Source organism: Perognathus longimembris, chromosome 8 (assembly GCF_023159225.1).
Source record: "Perognathus longimembris pacificus isolate PPM17 chromosome 8, ASM2315922v1, whole genome shotgun sequence".
Taxonomy (NCBI): Eukaryota; Metazoa; Chordata; class Mammalia; order Rodentia; family Heteromyidae; genus Perognathus; species Perognathus longimembris.
Genome location: NC_063168.1, coordinates 56,648,974 through 56,670,762, shown reverse-complemented (window position 1 = coordinate 56,670,762; position 21,789 = coordinate 56,648,974). Strand labels below are relative to the sequence as shown.

The window sequence follows — 21,789 nt, the reverse complement described above, 5'->3', positions numbered from 1 at the left end:
GAAGAGAGAGTTCCTGATGGATGTGTTTCCTGTTTATCTTGCAGTGGCTCTAAAATGCAGTGAAAACAAATCGAGTCCCCAGGAAGCTGTGCAGATGCTGTCTTCTGTCCGACTCTACTTGCGGGGCTTGTTATCTAAAGCCAAGGTGAGATGAGTAAGAACTGATCAGGCGCGCGGTGACTGGGGTGCTGTGGAGTAGAGGGTCACTAGCCTCTGCTTTCTGCCCTCTACTCTTCCTTGCCGTCATGGAGAGTTTTAGGCCCATGCCAGAGTTTAGCCAACAGCTGCCAGGCGGTTGGTTGTGGCTAGGAGGAGATTACTGGTGCTGTGGCTACACTACCCTAGAGGTGAGTAAGTTAGGAGTCTTTGGAATTTAGCTTTATAATCTAGCCTTTATTCTTTGTATAAGCAACGTTCTGCTATTCCGTAGCACTTTCCCCAGAGTGTGACGTATGTTCACTGGGGCACGCCTTTGACCTTCACATACTTTAGTGCCTAGCAGAAAAGTGTAACTGGCACCGCAGACTCCAGTGTCTTGACTCTGATTGCTTAGTTTTCATTTACAGTAGGATGTTTACTTAAAAAAAACCCAAAACAAAAAACTTCCATGTAAGGAAAATAACTGGTTTAGATAATGTCACTATATAGATTTGACAAAAAAATTGCCAAGGAAGATGGCTGACTCCTATTGGACAACTTAAATATTTCATTAGTCCACAGAACAACAGGCCACCAATGGGGTGGGGATGCCTAAGATTCTCCCAGAGATTTTGTTTTGTAGTACCAGGAAAATGACTTTAGGTCCTCACATTTGCTAGACAGACACTCTACCCCTGGGGCTGTGCCTCCAGTCCTTTTTCAGGTAGAATATTGAATATTTTGCCTGGTTCTGGCCTCCTATCATTATCATCTTACCTCGACTTCCCTTGTAGCTAGCACTATAGGTGTGCACCCTCCACCTACCTTGTTTTTGAGATGGAATCTATCTGTCTTTTGCCCTGGCTGGCCTCAGACCTCAGCCCTGCTATCTGCTTCCTGAGTAGCTGGGGTGACAGACATGTACCATGGTCATATGATCCAGGGAATGCCTTTGAAGACTGGATTTGGGGAGTTGTGTCTGTGATAGAGGGTCTGGTCTGCAGTGGAACCCAAAGAATCCATTTTCTACATGATTCTAATGTACAAGTGGGTTTTCATTATACTGCTAGAAGAAAATTTGAAAGGAATCTAGCTCTGAGTACAACTGAGTACTTCTAGAGTCTCTTGGGTTGCAAGGTGATTTTTTATTTATTCTAGAAAGCAAGTCCTTGGCACTTGGACGGAGTTACTCCAAAGCTTTCCAGAATGAGAACTAGTATTGCTTGATCTTTTCAGACGAAGGCATAGTTTTTAATCGCTGTAGACGATCTGTGACCCGTCCATGCCTTTGTGCTGAGCTGCATTTCCCCCAGCTGGGCCGTACCACCTCAGGAACCTGCAAGAGAGGACTGGGGCACAGCTCACATGGTACCGGGCCTGCCTTGCAAATGAGTGTAAGGCTCTGAGCTCAATCCCCTAATACTACAAAAAATAAAAAAAAATTAAGAAAAGAACCCACAGAACATTCTCAAAGTCAGCTCAGTAATTATTCTGTAACTTTGTGCCTTACATGAGATGCCAAGTTCGCTGCTTCTGATGGGTTCAGAGCCCATGCTTCATTGTGCCTGTGGCAGGAGGTACCCTCCAGGGCCCTCGTCTCCCCGCAAGCTTCTTGCCCTGAAGTTTTACCTGCTTGACTTGAATGGCACTGCATATCCTCCCATGGTGTGGAGGAGCCCCAACTGTATAATAACACGAAGCTGCATAACAGTGAGATCATAGAGTTTTGTTCTCATTAGCCCCTAACTGGGTCATCAAAAAAAAAATAAATGGGAAGAATTGCCTCCTAACTCCTCCTCAAAGCATTTTTTTGATTATGATATTTGAAAACCTTTGGTTTTGTAGATCATATGCTTTTTCTCCTTTTTAAAATTGGATTTGCTAAACTGAATTACATGCAGAAAGCCCTACTTTAAAAAGTGAAGCCAGGAGAGATGGCAACATGCTTGTAAATCTTAGCATCTGAGAGGCTGAGGCAGGAAGGAGGCTTGCAAATTTCAGACCAGCCTAGGGAGCCTGTCTCAAAATACAAACAAAAACCAAGTGCAATGAATTGAAATAACTGGATTAAGTAACTTGCAGTGGGTGTGGCTTGCATAAATCGCTGGTCTTTTCTGGCTAGGCCAGGGACTTTGTGGAAATAAACTGCTAGGACTCCTAGGGTAGAAATAAGAACTAACTTCTACATACAAGCACCACCTCCATTGCAAAGCACTAGTCAGTTTTTTTGTTTGTTTTTGGTCTTTTGTTTTTTGGTACTGGGGATTGAACCCAGGACGTTGCACTTGCTAGGCAAGCAGTTTGCCACTGAGTTACGTCCCAGCCGCGCTAGTCAGCTTTCCTCTACAAGTCCCTGAGTCCACTCTCCCAGGACAGAGTACCTCCTAGCCTTTAGCATGCTGTCCTTGTATGGGGCTGCTGGATGGAGGCCTGCACAAGTGTTACCTTATACCTAGCTGATCATTAATTCTTTTAAGCTTCAGTTTCTCTCTTTTCCTTACCTCATGAAAAAGCGTTATAGGTCGTAATGGTTTGTACATACTGTAGTTCTTTTAAAAAAAATAAAAAGGTACAGTATGAAAAAAAGAGCACCAGTGGCTCTTGCCTGTAATCCTACCTGCTGATGCTGAGAATGGGAGGATTGTGGTTTGAAGCCAGCCTACACAGAAAGGCTCGTGAGGCTCATAGCTTCTCAAGCCTAGCTGCGTGTAGTGGCAAGCATAGGCTAGCCTGAGCTGAACAGAAGACTGAAATCGAGAGGATTTTGGCTTCAGGCCAGCACAGGCAGAAGAGTCAATGAAACTTTACCTCAACAGAAAAAACTAGGTAGGATGGTGCACACCTGTCATTCCCTCTATAAGGGGGAGCCTAAAATAAGCGGATCTTGGTATCTGGGCAGGAAGGAAGGCCTTATCTAAAAACCGGTCACAACAGAGAAGGGCTGGAGGTGTGGCTCACTGGTAGAGCACCTGCCTAGCAATCAAGAGGCCCTGAGTTCAAACCCCTGTTTTGTCTGTCCCTGCCCCTCCAAAGGTGCTGATTCCAAGTTACTTTCTTTGGTAATTACATTGTAGTAGTATGAAATGCTATGTAGATGGCTTAGTCAAGTCTGATGAAAACAATTTATTCATAGCAAGCCACATGTACACTTACATATATACATACACATGCACGTGTGCACACATACACAAACACAAGCGGCCCCCATCCAATACAAAGTATGGTCACAAAAAATTGAAGCTGCTGGGCTGGGGATATGGCCTAGTGGCAAGAGAGCTTGCCTCGTATACATGAGGCCCTGGGTTCAATTCCCCAGCACCACATATACAGAAAACGGCCAGAAGCGGCGCTGTGGCTCAAGTGGCAGAGTGCTAGCCTTGAGCAAAAGGAAGCCAGGGACAGTGCTCGGGCCCTGAGTCCAAGCCCCAGGACTGGCCAAAAAAAAAAAAAAAAAAAAAAAAAAAAAAAAAAAAATTGAAGCTGCTTTTCATAGGTCCCTCCTTTAGCTCTTAGAGAAGCATCCCAAAGTACATTCGGCTCTGGTAGCACGGAAGTGTGTTGTAATGAAGCTCCAAGGTAATTCCTTTTCTAAAAAAGAGCACACATTTATTTTCATTGTATTTTTCTGGATTCTTTTGCTTTGACCATATTTTGATAATCTTTGTGGTCTCTGGGGGCTATGTGAAAATTAATATAAAAAAATTGGTTTTGGCCAGTCCCAGGGCTTGAACTCAGGGCTTGGGCACTGTCCCTGAGTTTCTTTTGCTCAGGGCTAGCACTCTACCACCTGAGCCACAGCACCACTTCTGTCCTTTTCTGTTTATATGGTACTGAGGAATTGAACCCAGGGTTTCATGCATACTAGGCAAGCACTTTATCACTAGATCATATTCCCAGCCCTAAAAAAATTAATTTTTAAGTAGCACAAGAACACGATTTTTATGAATTTGAATATAAAATATACTTGTTTCCCTCCCATAGACAGTAAATAGATCTTCACTTGGATTGATGAGGTTGGTCATCCCAAACCATTGTATAACATGGAAATGAATAACCAGTATTTAAGGCAGCTGCTTCGAAGAGCAGTGCTTTTGAACTTCTAAGTTGAGGCATGTTGTTTTTTTTTTTTTTTTTTGCCAGTCCTGGGCCTTGGACTCAGGGCTTGAGCACTGTCCCTGGCTTCTTCCCGCTCAAGGCTAGCACTCTGCCACTTGAGCCACAGCGCCGCTTCTGGCCGTTTTCTGTATATGTGGTGCTGGGGAATCGAACCTAGGGCCTCGTGTATCCGAGGCAGGCACTTTTGCCACTAGGCTATATCCCCAGCCCCCGAGGCATGTTGTTTTGATTCATTAATTATTATAGCTGATACATTTCTAAAAGAGATACTGACATTCTATGTGTTCTTATGCAAAGGATTTTATGAGGCAAGCACTCTTGCCACTAGGCCATATTCTCAGCCCTATGCAAAGGATTTTAATTCTATACTATGCTATATTGTATTTGGAAGAAGTTTTTCTTGTCTTGACAGTCATGCTTTGTGTGTTGCAGCAAAACTTTACGGATGTGGCAAGTGGAGAAATATCCGGGGAGCTAGTGGATGACGTAGCAGCTATGGACGCCTTGGTACTAAAGCTCCAAGACCTGAGCAACCAGTTCCGGAATCAGTATTGACATGCTGGAGAGGGTTCTGGAAAGGGGGCTTTAGCTTCCTCCAGCATGCCTGTACATCTGAAACACAAGATACTCATTCTTAAAACAAATTGGTGTTTTGCCCAACATTTCGGTTTTTGTGATGTTCCTGTTTGTGTTGCCTGAAGTGCATTAAATAAAAATGTCCCTATTCTTTTATTTTGCCCAGTTATATTATATTCAGTATTTGTGGTATTTTTGAGTTATTTCATCCCAAAGAGCAAATAAAGTTATAGTTGTCTTTTTAGCACAGGGTTCGTTCTCTCTCAGCCTAACATGAATTGCATCATTCTTTGGAAAAACTTAGTCTAAACAGGAAGGAAAAAAAACCAGCCACATACTACAAGTTTGTAGAATCATAGATTGGCTGCCCCTATCATCCAAGAGTGATAAAAGAGTGAACTTGGCGATGGAGACATTTGTACTTTAGATTTTGTGTTTGTGTCTTTAAGATATCGTCTTGGCTAAATTGGAATTGTGATCATGGTGTAACTTCTAACTCAAGAAAACACAAGAAGTGACATAACCCAGATTAGAACTCATCCAATAGCCACTGGGAACCCGGTGGTCACCGCCTCGTGATGTGTCCTGCCAGCCATAAATATGTTGTTTAGTAGGGTTTATTAGGGATGAAGACAGCTATAAACGGTACTGTGTTAGAAAAATGCCAAAGTAGAATGCTTTCTTAGTAATGTCTAAGGAAACAAATGCTGAAGGCAGCAGCTGAGCTTAATAATCTTAGTATAAAAGTTGTAGCGAGGAAATTCTTAGGTTTCTGGCTTGGATTGCTGAATTTGGGGCCTAATGCATAAATCACGTGATTCTTGATCCCCTGCCCCTCCTACTGTGTTCTTATTTGTAAGATGTAAATAATTCATACTCCTTGCTTTGTGACTTTAAACTGTCTTTGGAAATTTAAATATAAATACAAATATAAAGTACTCTGAACATTGAAAAATGTCTTTAAAGTTTCCCCTCATTAATGATTTTGCTTATGAACACTTACCAGAGCTAAAGGCTCTCTTTTCCTAACCACCTGCTTACCTTTCCTGTCAATCATCATGCTAGGCTTAGAAGAACACGTGTCTCAGAGCAGTTTCTCTTAGAGAAGAGACAGTCCTTGTGAAAGGCCAGTAAACTGAGGTAGTGGCCACTAACATTTGGAGTCCATTTTCGTCTCTCCCGGCAGCCACTGAGGAACATGTGGCCAGTAGATGCTGCATTGGTGGATGCTGAGTGTGTGAATCAGTGCAGCAAGGACTTAAGATGACCTTCTTAGCAGAACTGAGCTGTGAACCCCAACAGGAAATAGTAAGAAAGGAAAGGGTGGGATTTCAGGAATCAAGTGTAAGGCTCAGGTGCTCTATTTTGGGGGAGGGGTGCAAGATAGAAAGACAGCCATGTTTGGAAAGATCATAACCATGTCTCCAAAGGGTCATCTTTTTGTTCTGTCTGTTCTCATTGCTGTATTAAAATGTACAGGAGGCTGTCATAGTCTCCCATTTACCGTGGGTTGTTCTTGCAAAAGAGGGCTGTTGATGTCTTCTTAAAAAACAAATCATAGGGCTGGGGATATGGCCTAGTGGCAAGAGTGCTTTCCTCGTATACATGAGGCCCTGGGTTCGATTCCCCAGCACCACATATACAGAAAATGGCCAGAAGTGGCGCTGTGGCTCAAGTGGCAGAGTGCTGAGTCCAAGCCCCAGGACTGGCCAAAAAAAAAAAAAAAAAAAAAACATAAACCAGAAGTGGGAGGGCAGGCTTGGTGCATGCCTAAGCCTAGCTAGGAGGCTAAGGGTGATGGATTGTAAGTTAGAGGGTGTGATGTGGACATTGTGTGACCTGGGGGTGGGGGTGGGGGACATAAGCCTATTATATTTAATAATCTTATATGAATGTTGAAAATTGCAGGAAATGTGTAGTAGGAAAAGTTCAGAGTTTTCTATCAAAATCTCACCTCTGTTTCCTGTGAACCCTTCATACGTGATACTTAACTCCTGACTTCCTTATCTACAAAAGGAATATGGTTCCCTCACGTTTGTCCTCTCCCTGACCAAGGTCACTCAGCTTCCCAGTTAGTACTGTGTGTCTGTATCAGTTAGTTACTCTAGAGACTTAGATCTGTTATGGCTGAATGCTTGCATTTCCGTGTGTGTGTGTGTGTGTGTGTGTGTGTGTGTGTGTGTGTGTGTGTGTGATTGTTGTGGGTATTTTTGTTTTGTCTTTGCCTGTCCTGGTGCTTGAACTCAGGGCCTGGGCACTGTCCTTGAGTCTCTTTGTGCTCAAGGGCTAGCACTCTACCACTTGAGCTACCACTCCACTTCTGGCTTTTTCTGAGTAGTTTATTATTTTTTTTTAATTTAATTTTATTGTCAAAGTGATGTACAGAGGGGTTACAGTTATGTACATATAAGTTTTAACTTTGGTTGTCTAGCACTAATACCTTTATTTTCAGAATTACACTTTTTGCTTTGTTAAAATAGAAAGATCAAAAATAAGTGGTCCTCTGTGTTTGTTGCGTTCCCACAGTATGAAAATATTATGTTGTTAAGTTGTGTCAGGCATTAATGACTAGCATCAATCATCTTCTACTCACAAGAGCCCTGCTCTTCTGCGTGGCTCATGCTATCACTGTAAAACTAAGGCTTACAAACTCTGGAGAGAGAAGTGAGAAGGATTCAAAGACTGCCAAAGCCCATAGTTTTTCTGTTCATTGTGGTAATGCTTCCAATAGCCAGTTGATTTGTCTTCCCTTTCTAATAATAGGATACCTCGGCAGTTTGCCTGTCATCATTCATAAAGCTCACCAGAACTTTTGTAAGAGGGCTGGGAATATGGCCTAGTGGCAAGAGTGCTTGCCTCCTACACATGAAGCTCTCGGTTCGATTCCCCAGCACCACATATATGGAAAACGGCCAGAAGGGGCGCTGTGGCTCAGGTGGCAGAGTGCTAGCCTTGAGCGGGAAGAAGCCAGGGATGGTGCTCAGGCCCTGAGTCCAAGTCCCAGGACTGGCCAAATAAAACAAACAAACAGAACTTTTGTAAGAGCTCAGTCTGATAACTAGTTATTTGTAAGGATTATTTATACCTCTTAAAAATAATTAAATTCCTTGCCAACCTGTTGCCCTAAAGAAGTAGCATAATAAATGAGGTCCTAAGTGCAGAGGAATAAAAACAAGCTTGAGTGGAATAAGAGGTCCTTCTCGGCACCCAAACCAAGGCTCAGGGAGCTGAGAGCCCTACCATGTCTAGAAAGTAGAGCAATGTGTGCTGATGGGAGTGGGGGTGGGGGAACGAGGCTCAGAGTCCAGCATGGGCCGGGAGGCCTGGGGAGGGGTGGAGGGACAGGCATCCCAAGTGACGTAGCTAAGAGAAACTCATACTGAAAGCAAAGTTGAGTTGTGTCCCAGGGCCATTCTTTCTACATTGCACTGGGTGTTGTTGGAGGTGCATTCATTGTAGTGTTCAGACACAGAAGGGTAAACCAGCACAGGTGTGCATAGCTAGCCCACCTACTTTCCAGACCAGGTTAAAAGATTCTGACATCATCAGAGTCTGCCTAGCTGGGGGGTTATTTGCGACCATTCATCCACTTGATGCTAATAGATCTATTAGGCTAAAACTGTGGGTGGGTGAATCTGAGGGAAAATGGTTCCCTTCTCCCCCCAGTGTGATTTTATATCATCTGCACCAATCTCAGTTGCTGTTTAGATAAGGTAACTACTGGCCAAGAGCGAGGAATAAACCTGTTAAGTGGATACGCCACACTTGTTTTCTCTGCCTGTAGGTTCCAGGGGCCCGCAGTGAGGTGGCAGGGAGCCTTGATGCGGATGGCGGGTGCGGTGCTGCGCCTTGGAAATACAGAAGGATTTTTCACTGTGTGCAGAAGTGCTTATAAATAGATATGTTTCAATCAACAAGCAGCTCATTCAGGCATGTGCTCAAATATAGTAGCTGCATTCATTAGACAGACATTTCCACTAATCCCGACCCTCTACTAATAAAAAAGTAATCCCACTATGGCTGAAGGTACTGTTGCTTTGCTTTTAACTCTCAGAGGCTTCCACAGTCCCAAGCCTAATAAGAATTGTAGCCGCATTTGGTTTTCAACAAGTGGGCTAAAATGCTGAGTTTATCTTGAAATTTTCACGATTTGTACTGTTTTCTATTGCAGTGGCTTAATAAAGGGGTGCGGGGTGCTTTTTACTGTGGAGATGTAGCTCACAGGAGAACCTTTTTTTTTTTTGGCCAGTCCTGGGCCTTGGACTCAGGGCCTGAGCACTGTCCCTGGCTTCTTCCCGCTCAAGGCTAGCACTCTGCCACTTGAGCCACAGCGCCACTTCTGGCCGTTTTCTACATATGTGGTGCTGGGGAATCGAACCCAGGGCTTCATATATAGGAGGCAAGCACTCTTGCCACTAGGCCATATTCCCAGCCCACAGGAGAACCATTTGAAAGTTTGAAAGGTCAATTGTGTGTGTGTGTGTGTGTGTGTGTGTGTGTGTGTGTGTGTGTGTGTGTGTGTGTGTGTGTGTTCTCATTACTTTATCATAATCAAATGCTTGCTCTTTCACCCTGGTGAACAAAAAGTGTTTGCTTGGGCAGTTTCTAGTGTTTTTTATTTTGTTTTTCTTTGACCTTAGGATAAATAACTGATTAATATCCAAGTTGAGAGCATTTGCAAGCTCTTAGTGGAGTAGTTTGATGTTATATGTGGATGTTTCCCCGCTTGGGCTCGGCCTTGCTCAGAGCTCTTCTCTCATGTTGTTCTCATGCTAGCTGTAATTAGTGAGCTTAACACAGCACCAGCATTTTTTCACCTTGCCAGTGACGTCAGATCTGCCTTCCTTTTTGTTATTCTGACTTCTGAACTGCAGCCTCACCATCTCCTGGCCCTTTGCCCAGCATTGTGATCTATGAAAAGCAAGTCCTGCCAAGGGCTACGAGGCGGAAAGCTGATATTATGAAAGTGGGCTTCTGAACAGCCAGTGTCGGCCATTCGAAAACAAGCTCTTGTAATGTTACTGCAAGAAAGGAGCGTGGGGGAGATAAATGATGTTAATGTTAAGGAGCTAACCCAGGCCGTGCTGACTTTACATACTGAAGGCTAAGTGAATATCATTATCTATAGACAGACACAGTGCTGTTCATACACTCAAGTGTTTCATAAGACCCTTACTGTGGGAATCTTAAAGGTATTAAAATTACAGAGAAGATTCATGTACCCCTCTCCCCCCAAAACATGATAGATATAGGATGTAAATAAGGATTTAAAAAAAAAAACAACATTTGATACCAGGCATCAGTGGTTCACACCTGTAATTCTTACTATTCAGGAGGCTGAGATCTGAGGATCAAGGTTCAAAGCCATCCCAGGCAGGAAAGTCTGTGAGACTTTTCTTCAGTTAACCATCAAAAATGCCAGAAATGGAGCTGTGGCTCAAGTGGTAGAGCACCGGCATTGAGTCCAAAAGCCAAGCAAGCCCGAGTCCATCCCCTAGTACCAGCACAAGAAAAATAAAAGAGAAAGGATGGAAGGAGGGAGGGAGAGAGGGAGGGAGGGAGGGAGAGAGGAAGGAAGGAGGGAGGGAGGGAGGGAGGAAGGAAGGAAGGAAGGAAGGAAGGAAGGAAGGAAGGAAGGAAGGAAGGAAGGAAGGCATTTGATGATAAACACTGTCACAATCTTCTGTTTTTCGCTTGGGGTCCTGATGGCATCTATGCTGGTCCATGACAGCCTGATGTAACTCTGCTCTTCTTTCTCTAGTAACCTTTCCCCTTTCTGGGCTGCAAGTGGGGATATGGGAAGGGAGAAAGGAAAGAATTCAATGAATTGTTATGAAGTAAGGAAAAAGAGTAGGAAAGGAAAGAGAAGTGGAGATTGGAATGACTGGAAAGTAGAAGAGGGAAATTAAGGGCTGGGAAGGGGGTGGGGGGAGCAGGGACAGGAGGGGAAGGAGGAGGGGAGAGGGGAGAAGTCAGGAAGAGCAAGGAGCAGAGGTGTAGGAGGAGGGGCATGCTCAAAGCACAGTATATGTGTAACTGGATGTGCTGTGGATTGGTCTGTCATTACAGTCATTGTTCACTGATGAAATGACTGTGATTTGTTGAGGACAAGGAGACTGAAGTTCCCTGCATATCCGCTTCCCTGTGACCACAGCTAAGCTCTGGACCCTCTCTGAGCCTAAGTTGGGAAATGCAAGTAGCCACCTTCGTAGGGCACACGGGATTTGTCAGATGGTGGATGTGAAATATTTTGTGAGCAGTTGCACACAGAAGAGAACAGGGCTTTGTGGACATTCTGCCAGCTCCCGGGGGCTGTGGAGTCCCTGGATGGGGGCATCTGGCAGCTTGGCTTCAGTTTCTGTCACCTTCTGTCATCTGTCAGTGCTGCACATCTTTCTCTCCTGTGTGCCCTCGTCACTTCCTCCTGAATCGCTCGGCCTCAGGATGTCTGGGGGCTGCGCTGAGAAAGCATCTTGGTATTCTACAGCTGCCTGGCCACTAGACCCGCTCGCGCCTTTGTTCTTTCTCACACAGAGCAGAGCCGGCTGCCAGCTCATTAACTAACCTTGTATGCCAGCCGGAACTCAGTAGGGCAAGGGGTTGTATTTTCTGATTGATGTTCACTCTGTGTGTGTGTGTGTGTGTGTGTGTGTGTGTGTGTGTGTGTATGTGGTGTGCATATGTGCACTAGTACTGGGGTGTGAACTCAGTGTCGGAGCCTGGGTACTGTCAGCCTTTTCATTCAAGTCTGGTGCTATACCACTTGAGCCACAGCTCCCTTTCTAAGTTTTTGCTGGTTAATTGGAGATAAGAGTCTCATGGGTCTTCCAGCAGGGGCTGGCTTCAAACTGATCCTTGATCTCAGCCTTGTGATTTGCTAGGATTACATACATGAGCCACTGATGCTCGGCTTACCTTCCTCTTAAAATAATTCCAGACTGTTTCATTGTCACCTACCAACAAGTTAGGACATGCAAATAAACAAGAAGAAAAAAAATAGCAAAAGGTTCACCGCTGCAGAAGATAATGTGAGCATGATCCTATCTATTCTTCCGGACTGCTTGTTCAGTAAATGTACATATGGGCCACAGCTTGTGATTCTTCTGCTCTCCAGTGGGGCCGAAGCGACACACATCCTATAGTAATGAACTGTGTAGAAACTTTGATCTCTATGCGGATGGAGATAACGGGAGCTCGGTGCTTGGTCAGCCATGTGTTCACGGGGCTGAACAAGCCCTGGCTCCGCCGTGCCTTGTGCTAAGTGCATTGTGCTGCTAAGCTGGGGTGTTAGTATGTGAGTTGTATTCATTGCATTTTCCCTTTATGATATTGTTTCAACACTTTTTTTTTTTTTTGCCAGTCCTGGGGCTTGGGACTCAGGGCCTCAGCACTGTCCCTGGCTTCTTTATGCTCAAGCACTCTACCATTTGAGCCACAGTGCCACTTCTGACTTTTTCTATATATGTGGTGCTGAGGAATCAAACCCGGGGCTTATGTATACAAGGCAAGCACTCTACCACTAGGCCATATTCCCAGTCCTGTTTCAACATTTTTCAACAATGGGTTTATCAGAAGAAATCTCCATCATAGGTCAAGGAACATCTGTATACATATCAGAAAGATTGACTTAAAAAACAACAACTAAGGCTTGAGGACTGGGAATGTGGCCTAGTGGTAGAGTGCTTGCCTAGCATGAATGGAGCCCTGGGTTCAATTCCTCAGTACCACATAAGCAGAAAAGGCCAGAAGTGGCGCTGTGGCTCAAGTGGTAGAGTGGTAGCCTTGAGTAAAAGAAGCTCAGGGACAGTGCCCAGGCCCTGAGTTCAAGCCCCAGGACTGACAAAAACCAAACAAACAAACAATGAACTGAGGGTTGGAGGTATAGCTTAGTGGTAGGGTGCCTGCCTAGCAACCATGAGGCTGTGAGTTCAATCTCTAATACTTCTGAAAACAAACACCTTAAGTATTTTTGTTTTTATTTATTTTTTAACTAAAGCAGGCCTCTCTAACATTGTGGAGATGAGGGCCACATTTAAGATAAAACACAACCCAACTAACATACCGATTATTATGCAAAAAAGATAGCCAAGTTAAAATGTAAAACAAAAGTTCAAAATCATCAAAGAAACGAAAGTTTAAAATTACAGAGATATAACCAGGTACTCAGCAGAATGGCTGATATTAAAATGGCTGTTCATCCCATGTGTTAGTGTAACTGCAACTCTTTCAAAATTGCTTATGCTGCCAGATACTAGTGGCTCATGCCTGTGATCATAGCTACCCAGGAGACTGAGATCTGAAGACAGAGGTTCAAAGCCAACCTAGGCAGGAAAGTCCATAAAACTCTTCTCCAAGTAACTACCAAGAAAGCTGGAAATTGATCTATGGCTCAAGTGCTAGAGTGCTAGCCTTGAGCAAAAAAAGCTCAGGGACAGCACCCAGGCCCTGAGTTCAAGCCCCAGGACTGCAACAAAAAATTAGCTGAGGGCTATCTGCTAGCAGATAGATGATCTGTATGGTCTATAATCCAGTGATTTTACTCTTAGACACACACAAGCAAAAGTGCTTGCACTGCAACCGTCATACATGAATATAGTGGCGCTGTCTACCGCATTTCCCAAGTGGAAACAATCCATTTACTTACTGACAGGAGAATGGACACATAAATCATGGGCTAGCCATGCAATGGAATAGTATGCATTAATGAAAATGTTTTCTACAGCTCCCTCTTGGAGGTAAATACATCAACATCTCTCAAACCTTTTTTTGTGTGTGAAAGAAGCCTGTCATTAAAAAAAATGCACATGGCATGTTTCCATATACAGAACAAAAAGCAAATAAAATTAAACTATTATTGAGTGATATATGGTTTTTGTGTGAAAATAGTCAAGGAAAGCAAGAAGATGAATAGCACAGGACTGGACGCTTGTTACTCCTGTGCACGCAATGGGTGGGCATTGTCATCTTTACTAGCTTAGGTTGTGGTTGTTTTGCTGTGGTTTATTGAGCTGAATAGTTTTGTTTTGTGTATTTGCCCAAATGTGTGTTGTATTTTACAGTAAAAGGCTTTGAAACGCTAGGAATGTTGCAGATGCTATTAGTGTGAGCCCTAGGGGCTGCTTTTTCCCTCTCTGGATTTCTTGCACTTTTCTGCTGTTGGCCCTCCCCCCTTACTGGATTTTGAACCCAGGGCTTCCTGCTTGTTAGGAAAGTGCTCTACCACTAAAGCCAGACTTCTATCCACCCCCCACCCCCCCTTATTTTGCACTGGCTATCGTTTTGATAGGGTCACTCTTTCTGTCCAGGAATGTTCCTGGATCATGAGCCACCTAGTTTCGGTTTCCTGCGGTAGCTGGGATGACAGATAATTATTGAGCTGGAGTCTAATGGAGATTCTATGTAGGAGCTGGCCTGGAACCGTGATCTTCCTATTCTCAGCTTCCTATTAGACTGTGATGAAAAGCCCAGCAGTGGGCTGAGGAGTCTCAAACTTTTCTGCTTTGCTGGGTGAATGCTCCCAAGTGGTTTGGATTACAGAGGCGATCCTCTAGCCTGACTCTTTTTTTGGGGGGGTGGGGGGGCGGGCAACCTGCCCCTTCCTGTCAAGTAATCTCTGTAAGTTACAACTTGACTTTTGAGGAAGGGTGCTGTTTATTTAAGGTGAAATCAGGCAACTGAAGCCCTAACTTCAGCCCGCATAAACTAATTGTCCATCTATCCTCACCACCAAACACCTCCTTAAACAAAATCGAACAATGGTTTACAGCTCCTAGGTGGTTTTACTCTAAAGCAAAAATGTGCATTATTTGGTATTATACTCTGAATTCCTCACATCTTTATTACCGCTAAGGGAGTCTTATGCCTTTCCACGTTGCTGTCTGAATAAATAGTGGGGTAATCTCTTCAGAGAGCCGGGGCCAGTCTTGAGTCATTGATTGAGTATGGTCATCTTGGTGACCAAAGCCAGCTTCTCACATTTCTTCTTGAAAAGCATGGTGTTGACATGTTGAAAATCCTGTGGCATTTCCAAGCTCTTGTCTGAGGGAAAAAAAAGTCTCTGTTAATGTCTGAAGGCCAAGTTGAATAGCAAGGCCTTGGGACCCTCTACTTCCCAGCTCTGGCTGGTATGGCAATTTCTCTCTAAGTTGTCATGGAAACACGAAATGTCACATCTTGGCAGGATCCACAGACTGCCAGTTATAGGGCTAGCACTTAATTGTGCCTGACTGCTTTTGAAAAAAAAAAAAACAACACAAGACAAAATCTTATCTGCATCATTATAGGGAATGACAAATCAAAACTTACTACACCCCAAAAAAGAAAAAAAAAATGGTTCTAAGATTTGAAGCATTTCTGAAAGAATTCCAGACATGTTTATTTCAAGGGGATATCTCAGGGCAACCCTAAATAAACCAGTGACCTTCAGATCAAAGCCATTATATTTATGAGCTGTCTCCTGACCCGACAATCCTACTGTCCTTCTCCAACTGCCACCCAAGGCCCTCCCCCATCTGTCTTTACTTTCTTCCTCCAAGAATCACAAATCAGCCTTGACAGCATTTGGTTTCTCATCTTCAGGAATGTAGCTGGTACATTCCTTGTGTGAAGGAGGCGATCCAGGAAGGGTAGGAACCAGACAGAATGAAGAGTATCTTATTTCATCTGCACAGAACAAAAGAGTGTCTCTCTCTTTTAAGAGAGCCTGCACTCCTCTGAGGAATTGAATGGAAGCAGGCTGGCTGAGCTTAGTCCCTAAGACAGATGTGGCAGGGGTGGGGGTGGAGAGAGGGCAGTCGTTATTCTAATAGGGTCCCATCTTAGGAAGGGAGCAGTAAGGAAGGAATGACACAAGGTAATTCATCCTTGACTGTAACGTGCCAGCAAATAAAGCGCTTCCCTGCACCGATCCGAAGTTCAGCAAGTTTATGTGGGGCATCCTTATTTTAAGTGTTGCAAGTGTCTCATCCATTTACTCTCTCTGTCCTAGGCACTTGGTGAAGCACAGATGCGGCATGGGGCCTCCCAGGATTCCTGCCTCCTGTGTCCGCAGCCTTATGAAATCTCCCACTGAAGTACCTACCTCGTTGCTACAATAAACTATTGGTATCACTAAAAGGAAATGATGCAAGATAGTGACTTCTGCCTTCCTAGCGGACTCTCCCTGTCTGGTTTTGATCAATCAAGCCACTAGGTTGGAAAGGCTCATGTTCACCTGGACATGGACTGGAGTTAAGGGTGGCCATCAGCCAGCCATCTCTAAAACCTGAAGAAGCAAGGAACCCAGGAAGCCCCATGGTCCACCAAGCTTCAAGGAACTACATCCTGCAACAAGCTCCCGGAAGCAAATCTTTCACCAGTTGAACCTTCGAACCTATCCCAGGCTCCCATCTTGATTGAAGGCGTGAGAGACCCCGAAGGAAGAACTGGCTTGCTTATCCCTGGGCTTCTGAAGTAATAAATGTAGATGATCTGAAATAACTAAGTTTATCTTAGCAACTTGAGGTTTGAACTCAGGTCCTCTGCCTGCTAGGCCAGGTGCTCTACCACTGAGCTATGTCTCCATCCCTATCATAGCATTTGTTATGATGCAATAGATAATTAACACAGGTAGATTTCATGTGTAAGCTTTCTCTCAATAGCATTCTTTAATAATCACTAACAATTACAAAATGTATCTTAATTTTTATTGTTATTATAAATGTGATGTACAGAGGGGTTATAGTTATATGTCAGGTAATGAATACATTTTGGGGGGGCAATGCCAACCTTTCCCTCCCTCTCCCCCAGTTTTTTCTTCCCATCCCTACCCATAAGTTGTATGGTTCATTTTCAACATAGTGCCTAGTAAGTACCACTGCTGCATTTGCTCACCCTTTGTCCCTTCATCTCTGTGTCCCCTTTACCCTTCCAACGACAGATAAACAAGACAAGACAAGAAAAAAAATAGCAACAAAGATAAAAACTCTTGTTTCCATTTCCTGGAGTTCATCCCAATAGATAATATTTTATATGATGAGATGCACATAGGCATAGCGCCTTTGTGTTCCTCTCCTAAGAATATCCTCCTTCGGTCTGTGTGTGAATGCCTAGAGTCCTTTATAATTGGCCATCTCCCAGTGTATTTTAGATTTAGCTTCCACATATGAGAGAAACATGTGTTGTTTGTATCTTTGAGCTTGGCTTACTTCACTTCATGTGATTTGTTCTAGGTCCATCTGTTGCCCTACAAATGACAAAATATTATTCCTTCTAATGACTCTGCACAATATATCTTCTTTGGATGTATTTGGGCATATTTTTGTAATTTTAAAGATGCAGACATACAAGTTAAACTGAATATGTTTTCAATACTCTATTGCCCTAAAATGCATCATCTCCTGGGTTATTCATGAGCTGACAGTGCTATGAAGTCTTCACAGTCTACAATGGAGATGTTAGAGATTGGAGATTCTGCCAAACATTGCCAGTTGAGTATTTCCCGTGTCTCAGGCCCTGTGCTGTGTGCTTAGGGCGGAACTCAATTACAAAGTTTTCCTGAACTGGACACCAGTAGCTCCTGTCTGAAAATCTAGCGACTTAGGAGGCTGAGATCTGAGGGTGGTAGTTTGAAGCCAGCCCAGGCAGGAAAATCCATGCGACATCTACCTCCAATGAATCACCAATTAACTGCCAGAAATGGAGCTGTGGTTCAAGTAGGGGAATGCCAGCCTTGAGCAAATAAAGCTAAAGGACAGTGCCTAAACCCTGAGTTCAAGCCCCAGGACTGGCACCAAAAAAATAATCAATTTAATTAATTAATTAAATGGCACAAATTTGTCCTGCCATAGAAGACTTTTTTTTTTTTTTTTTTTGCTAGTCCTGGGGCTTGAACTCAGGGCCTGAGCACTGTCCCTGGCTTCTTTTTGCTCAAGGCTAGCACTCTGCCACTTGAGCCACAGTGCCACTTCTGGCCGTTTTCTATATATGTGGTGCTGAGGAATCGAACCCAGGGCTTCATGTATATGAGGCAAGCACTCTACCACTAGACCATATTCCCAGCCCCGAAGATTTTTTTTTGTATGACTCATAACATTTGCAGATTGAGTAGTGTGATCCCACAGATCCTAGAAGCCTCTCATCTCCTGTCTGCGGGTCAGAGGTGGCCTGGTGAGAGAGACAGCCTCCCAGAGAAGGGAGGGCTAGCTGAGCTCGCTCTGCGGTGCGCATTGTTACCCTGGGAAACACCGTGGAAAACCAAAGTGAATTTGGCAGATTTTTGTTTAAACCACTAAACTCTCTGTCAGCAATGCTGTCAGCTACATCCTAAGGGCTCTAGATGAATAAGAGCCACTCCTTTCCTTCCAGGACGTCAGCTGGCAGGGCCAAGGGCAGGTGACACACATTAGGAACTGACACAGGATGCTGGGAAATCCAAACATAGATGATGAATTCCAAGTATGGCCATGCTTCCAATCTTCATCATCATTTCTTTTCTTTTCTTTTGTTGCCAGTCCTGGGGCTTGGACTCAGGGCCTGAGCACTGTCCCTGGCTTCTTTTTGCTCAAGGCTAGCACTCTGCCACTTGAGCCACAGCGCCACTTCTGGCTGTTTTCTATATATGTGGTGCTGGGGAATTGAACCCGGGGTTTCATGTATACAAGGATATTCCCAGCCTTCCTCATCATTTCTTGCCTCAAGTTTGTTTTTCTTTAAGAGCCAGCGTCATTGCTATCCGCTGGGTACCTTAGCCTGGAGTCTCAATAGCTTTCCATTTAGGAGCTGTGTGGTCACTGGTCACACAGCCCCGCCATATACACAGCCCTCCCTTCTGTCTTCCACAGGTGGCAGCATGAGGGGCCAGTAGGAAAGATAGGAGAAAAGCAAGAGTTTGCTCCTTTGTTTCTCCCAATGTCTTGCTAGCGTTCCTTTGTAAGGACCTACCATAAATCCAGGGCAGTTGCTGTGGCTGGAGTGTGTGTCTTCTGGGAAGAGCCCCAGGTTCTACAGATGGAGGATCTATGGTAGTTTGATCCCTGTATCATTTTTGTTTCCAGTGCTGAGGTTTCAACTCAGGGTCGTAAGCAATGCTACAGCCCTGTTTTTTACGTTATTTTGGGGGTGAAAGTAGGCACCATGCTTGGCTGATTGTACATCTGAGCTATAATCCATCTATTCCAGGGTTCCCATGGTCGCTGGGATTACAGGCATGTGCCACCATGTTGGGATTCGCTCTATGGAGATGGAGTTCTGAGGACTTTTCTGCCTGGGCTGGCCTAGAACTATGATCCATCCAATCCCAGCCTCCCAAGTAGTTTAGAATGACAGGTACATGCCATTGTATGCAGCTGTAGGTTGGGAAGGAATCGTGTGAGCTTTTCTGCCTGGGCTGGCCTTGAACTATGATCCTCCCCATTTCAGCCTCTCCTGTAGCTAGAATTACAGGTGTGAATCGTGCCTCTCACCTTTTGCTCTTAGTGTATTTGCTAAGGCTCAGATTTGCCTCATCTCTTTAGACAGGCTAAGAAGTTAATCATTCCTGGGGTTGTGTATAGGTAAGTGTTCATGTGCTGAGCACACTGTCTAAACACTATGTATGTAAAGTGCTTAAGATATACAAATCCTTCTTGTTCTTTAAATCGTAAAAACCGCACTTGTTCTGAATATATACTCTCCTTAGATAAGGAGAACATTTCACTCCCAGCTAAGACATTCCACCAGAAAGGCCACTTACTGTAAAGCCATACTATATCTATGTACCAGGTATGGTGGTACATACCTGTAATCCATTCTGGAGGTTGAGGCAGGAGGATCTTGAACTTGAATCCAACCATGGCTACATAAAGAAATCTTGTGCAAGAAAAAAAGCACACCAGACTTCTATAATATTCTAAGCTAAATGTAGCTGTTCCCCTCTGCCTATAAGGGCAATTAGGACACATAATAGTTGAGAACATTGGGTTATTGCATTTGTGCCTACAACAGAGGCTCTGGGCACTTGGGCTCCATTCTTGGAGAAGCGCGTCTTCTCATTTTCTCCTTGAGAAAGACAAGGGCGTGGATATTTGCGTTGGCAGGCACTCGTGAGAGAGAACATAAGTGAAGGATGGAGATGCGAACATTTTGGCTTAGGGATCAACTTTCCGTTGCAATTATACTCAGGCCAAGGAAGCCCCAATTACTTCAGGACTTTCCTGGAGTAATTAATCCACGAGGAACGCCCTCCTCTCCTCCCTGCCTGTGGCTTCCTAGTGGCTTTGTGTTTCTTCACTCAGAGGATGTTACTGACCCCAGGCCTCGCTGGGGGTGAAGCTTCCACTCACACACATCGGGGACCCGTGGAGGTGGGGAGGTGGGGTATGTGCCTCAGACCCTCGGCCCTTGTCTGAGTCTGACGCCTGTGTGGTGGGCATCTCTGTGCAGCGCCCGTGGAGAAGGAAGAACCCTGGGCCGAGGGTCCCCAGGGGAGTGGCAGGTGCCACGAGGAAGGGGAGGAGAGTGGCAGAATCGGGCTGGATGGCGGTGATGGGGATGTGACAGGTGTGTTAAGAAGCAGCCCGGGTCAGTGGGACTGGAGTGTGGCAGATGGAGAGAAGTGCAGGGTCTGTGGCAGAGCCACAGCTCTTTTCTTTTAGTTGGAGAGAATGAAGTTTTGTTGCTTCGTGCAGGAAAGTGTCCGTGGAGACCAGCCCTGTCCTGAGACCTAGGTTGCAATGGTCAGCAGTCTAGTCAGTGCCTGTGGCGTTGAAATCCTGGGGCTGCCGTTCCTTGGGGCCCTGTGGTCAGGACCACCCGATGCAGCTGAGCTCTCACAACGCGTCGTTATGGAGGTTCCCATTAGGGCAGAAGCCCGGCTGCAGTTTCCACCTGGGAAGCACACAGAGCTCCTTGAGGAGGTCAGGTACCAAGCTGAGGGCCTGATTGGTGGGCGGGGGCAATGGAGACCCAGCCGTGGGCCTGGGCAGGCTCAGCCCTCCAGAGGCAATGATGCGCATTTCTCCTCATGACGGTCTATGAAATCAGGCCTGATGGAAAATAGTCACACCGTGGAAATTGATAAGGCTAAAAAAATCACAATTCCCGCTCTAGAAAGCCAGTTGTGAACATTCACTGGAACATCACGGGGCATATATGCATATATATTCTTATGTAATCTAATTGTCACTATAACCCAGATTTCATGCATGGATAACAATGGATGACTCAAAATCAGCTGGGTGCCAGCTCCTCATGCCTGTAATTCTAGCTACTCAGGAGGCTGAGATCTGAGGATGGCAGTTCAAAGCCAGCCTGAGCAGGAAAGTCTGTGAGACTTTTATTTCCTATTAACCAGCAAAAAGCCAGAAGTGGAGCTGTGGCTCAGGTGAAAAGCTACGGGACCATGCCCAGGCTCTGAGTTCAAGTCCCGGAACTGACATACACACACGCACATACAGACACGCACACACACACACACACACACACACACACACACACATCACTTTCAAATATGTTACCTTACTCTCAAACAGTGAGTGAGAATAGGTAAGGCAGAAGATGTCATCCGTAGTTCACAGGCACATTGGCTGTAAGGGGACATACTACCAGGAAGGGGCAGACCTGATGATGAACCCGGGTTTGACTCCTCTCTGTGCAGTTGGTTCGGAACCAGTGTTCTGGTCACAAGGACCAGCGAGTCCAGACCTGACCCCAGCCTCAGATGCCCGGTAACGGGAAGTTCCCTCCAACAGGGGAGGCTCCGTTTCCTAAGTGACCTTCCTGCTCTGCTTATTTTGGTACATGGAGTATTCTCAGGCTGTGTTCAGGGCTTAAATAGGCAGACTCCACCGGAGCCTCCAATCAGAAGGGTTTATTTTTGAGGGGGCATGGTGCTGTACCAGGGAAGTGTGCCCTTGGCTGGCATGGACAGAAGGGAATGGGAGCTTTAAAAAACCTACCCCTATTAAGGTCTTGGCCCAAGCCATGGGAATTTCCAGATGATTC

At 45.0% G+C, this 21,789-nt stretch overlaps 1 protein-coding gene across 2 annotated transcripts in view; it reads left to right on the top strand.

The window, feature by feature from the left end:
- The window catches only part of Ttc27 (tetratricopeptide repeat domain 27), a 116,616-nt gene extending 111,621 nt beyond the window's left edge, over positions 1–4,995 (top strand). For both annotated transcript variants that reach the window (XM_048353166.1, XM_048353165.1), the window contains exons 19-20: positions 45–145; positions 4,687–4,995. In XM_048353166.1, coding sequence (XP_048209123.1) covers positions 45–145; positions 4,687–4,809 — 224 coding nt within the window. In that variant the 3' untranslated portion in view covers positions 4,810–4,995. The remainder of the gene's footprint in view (positions 1–44; positions 146–4,686) is intronic.
- The last annotated feature ends 16,794 nt before the right edge of the window (positions 4,996–21,789 follow it).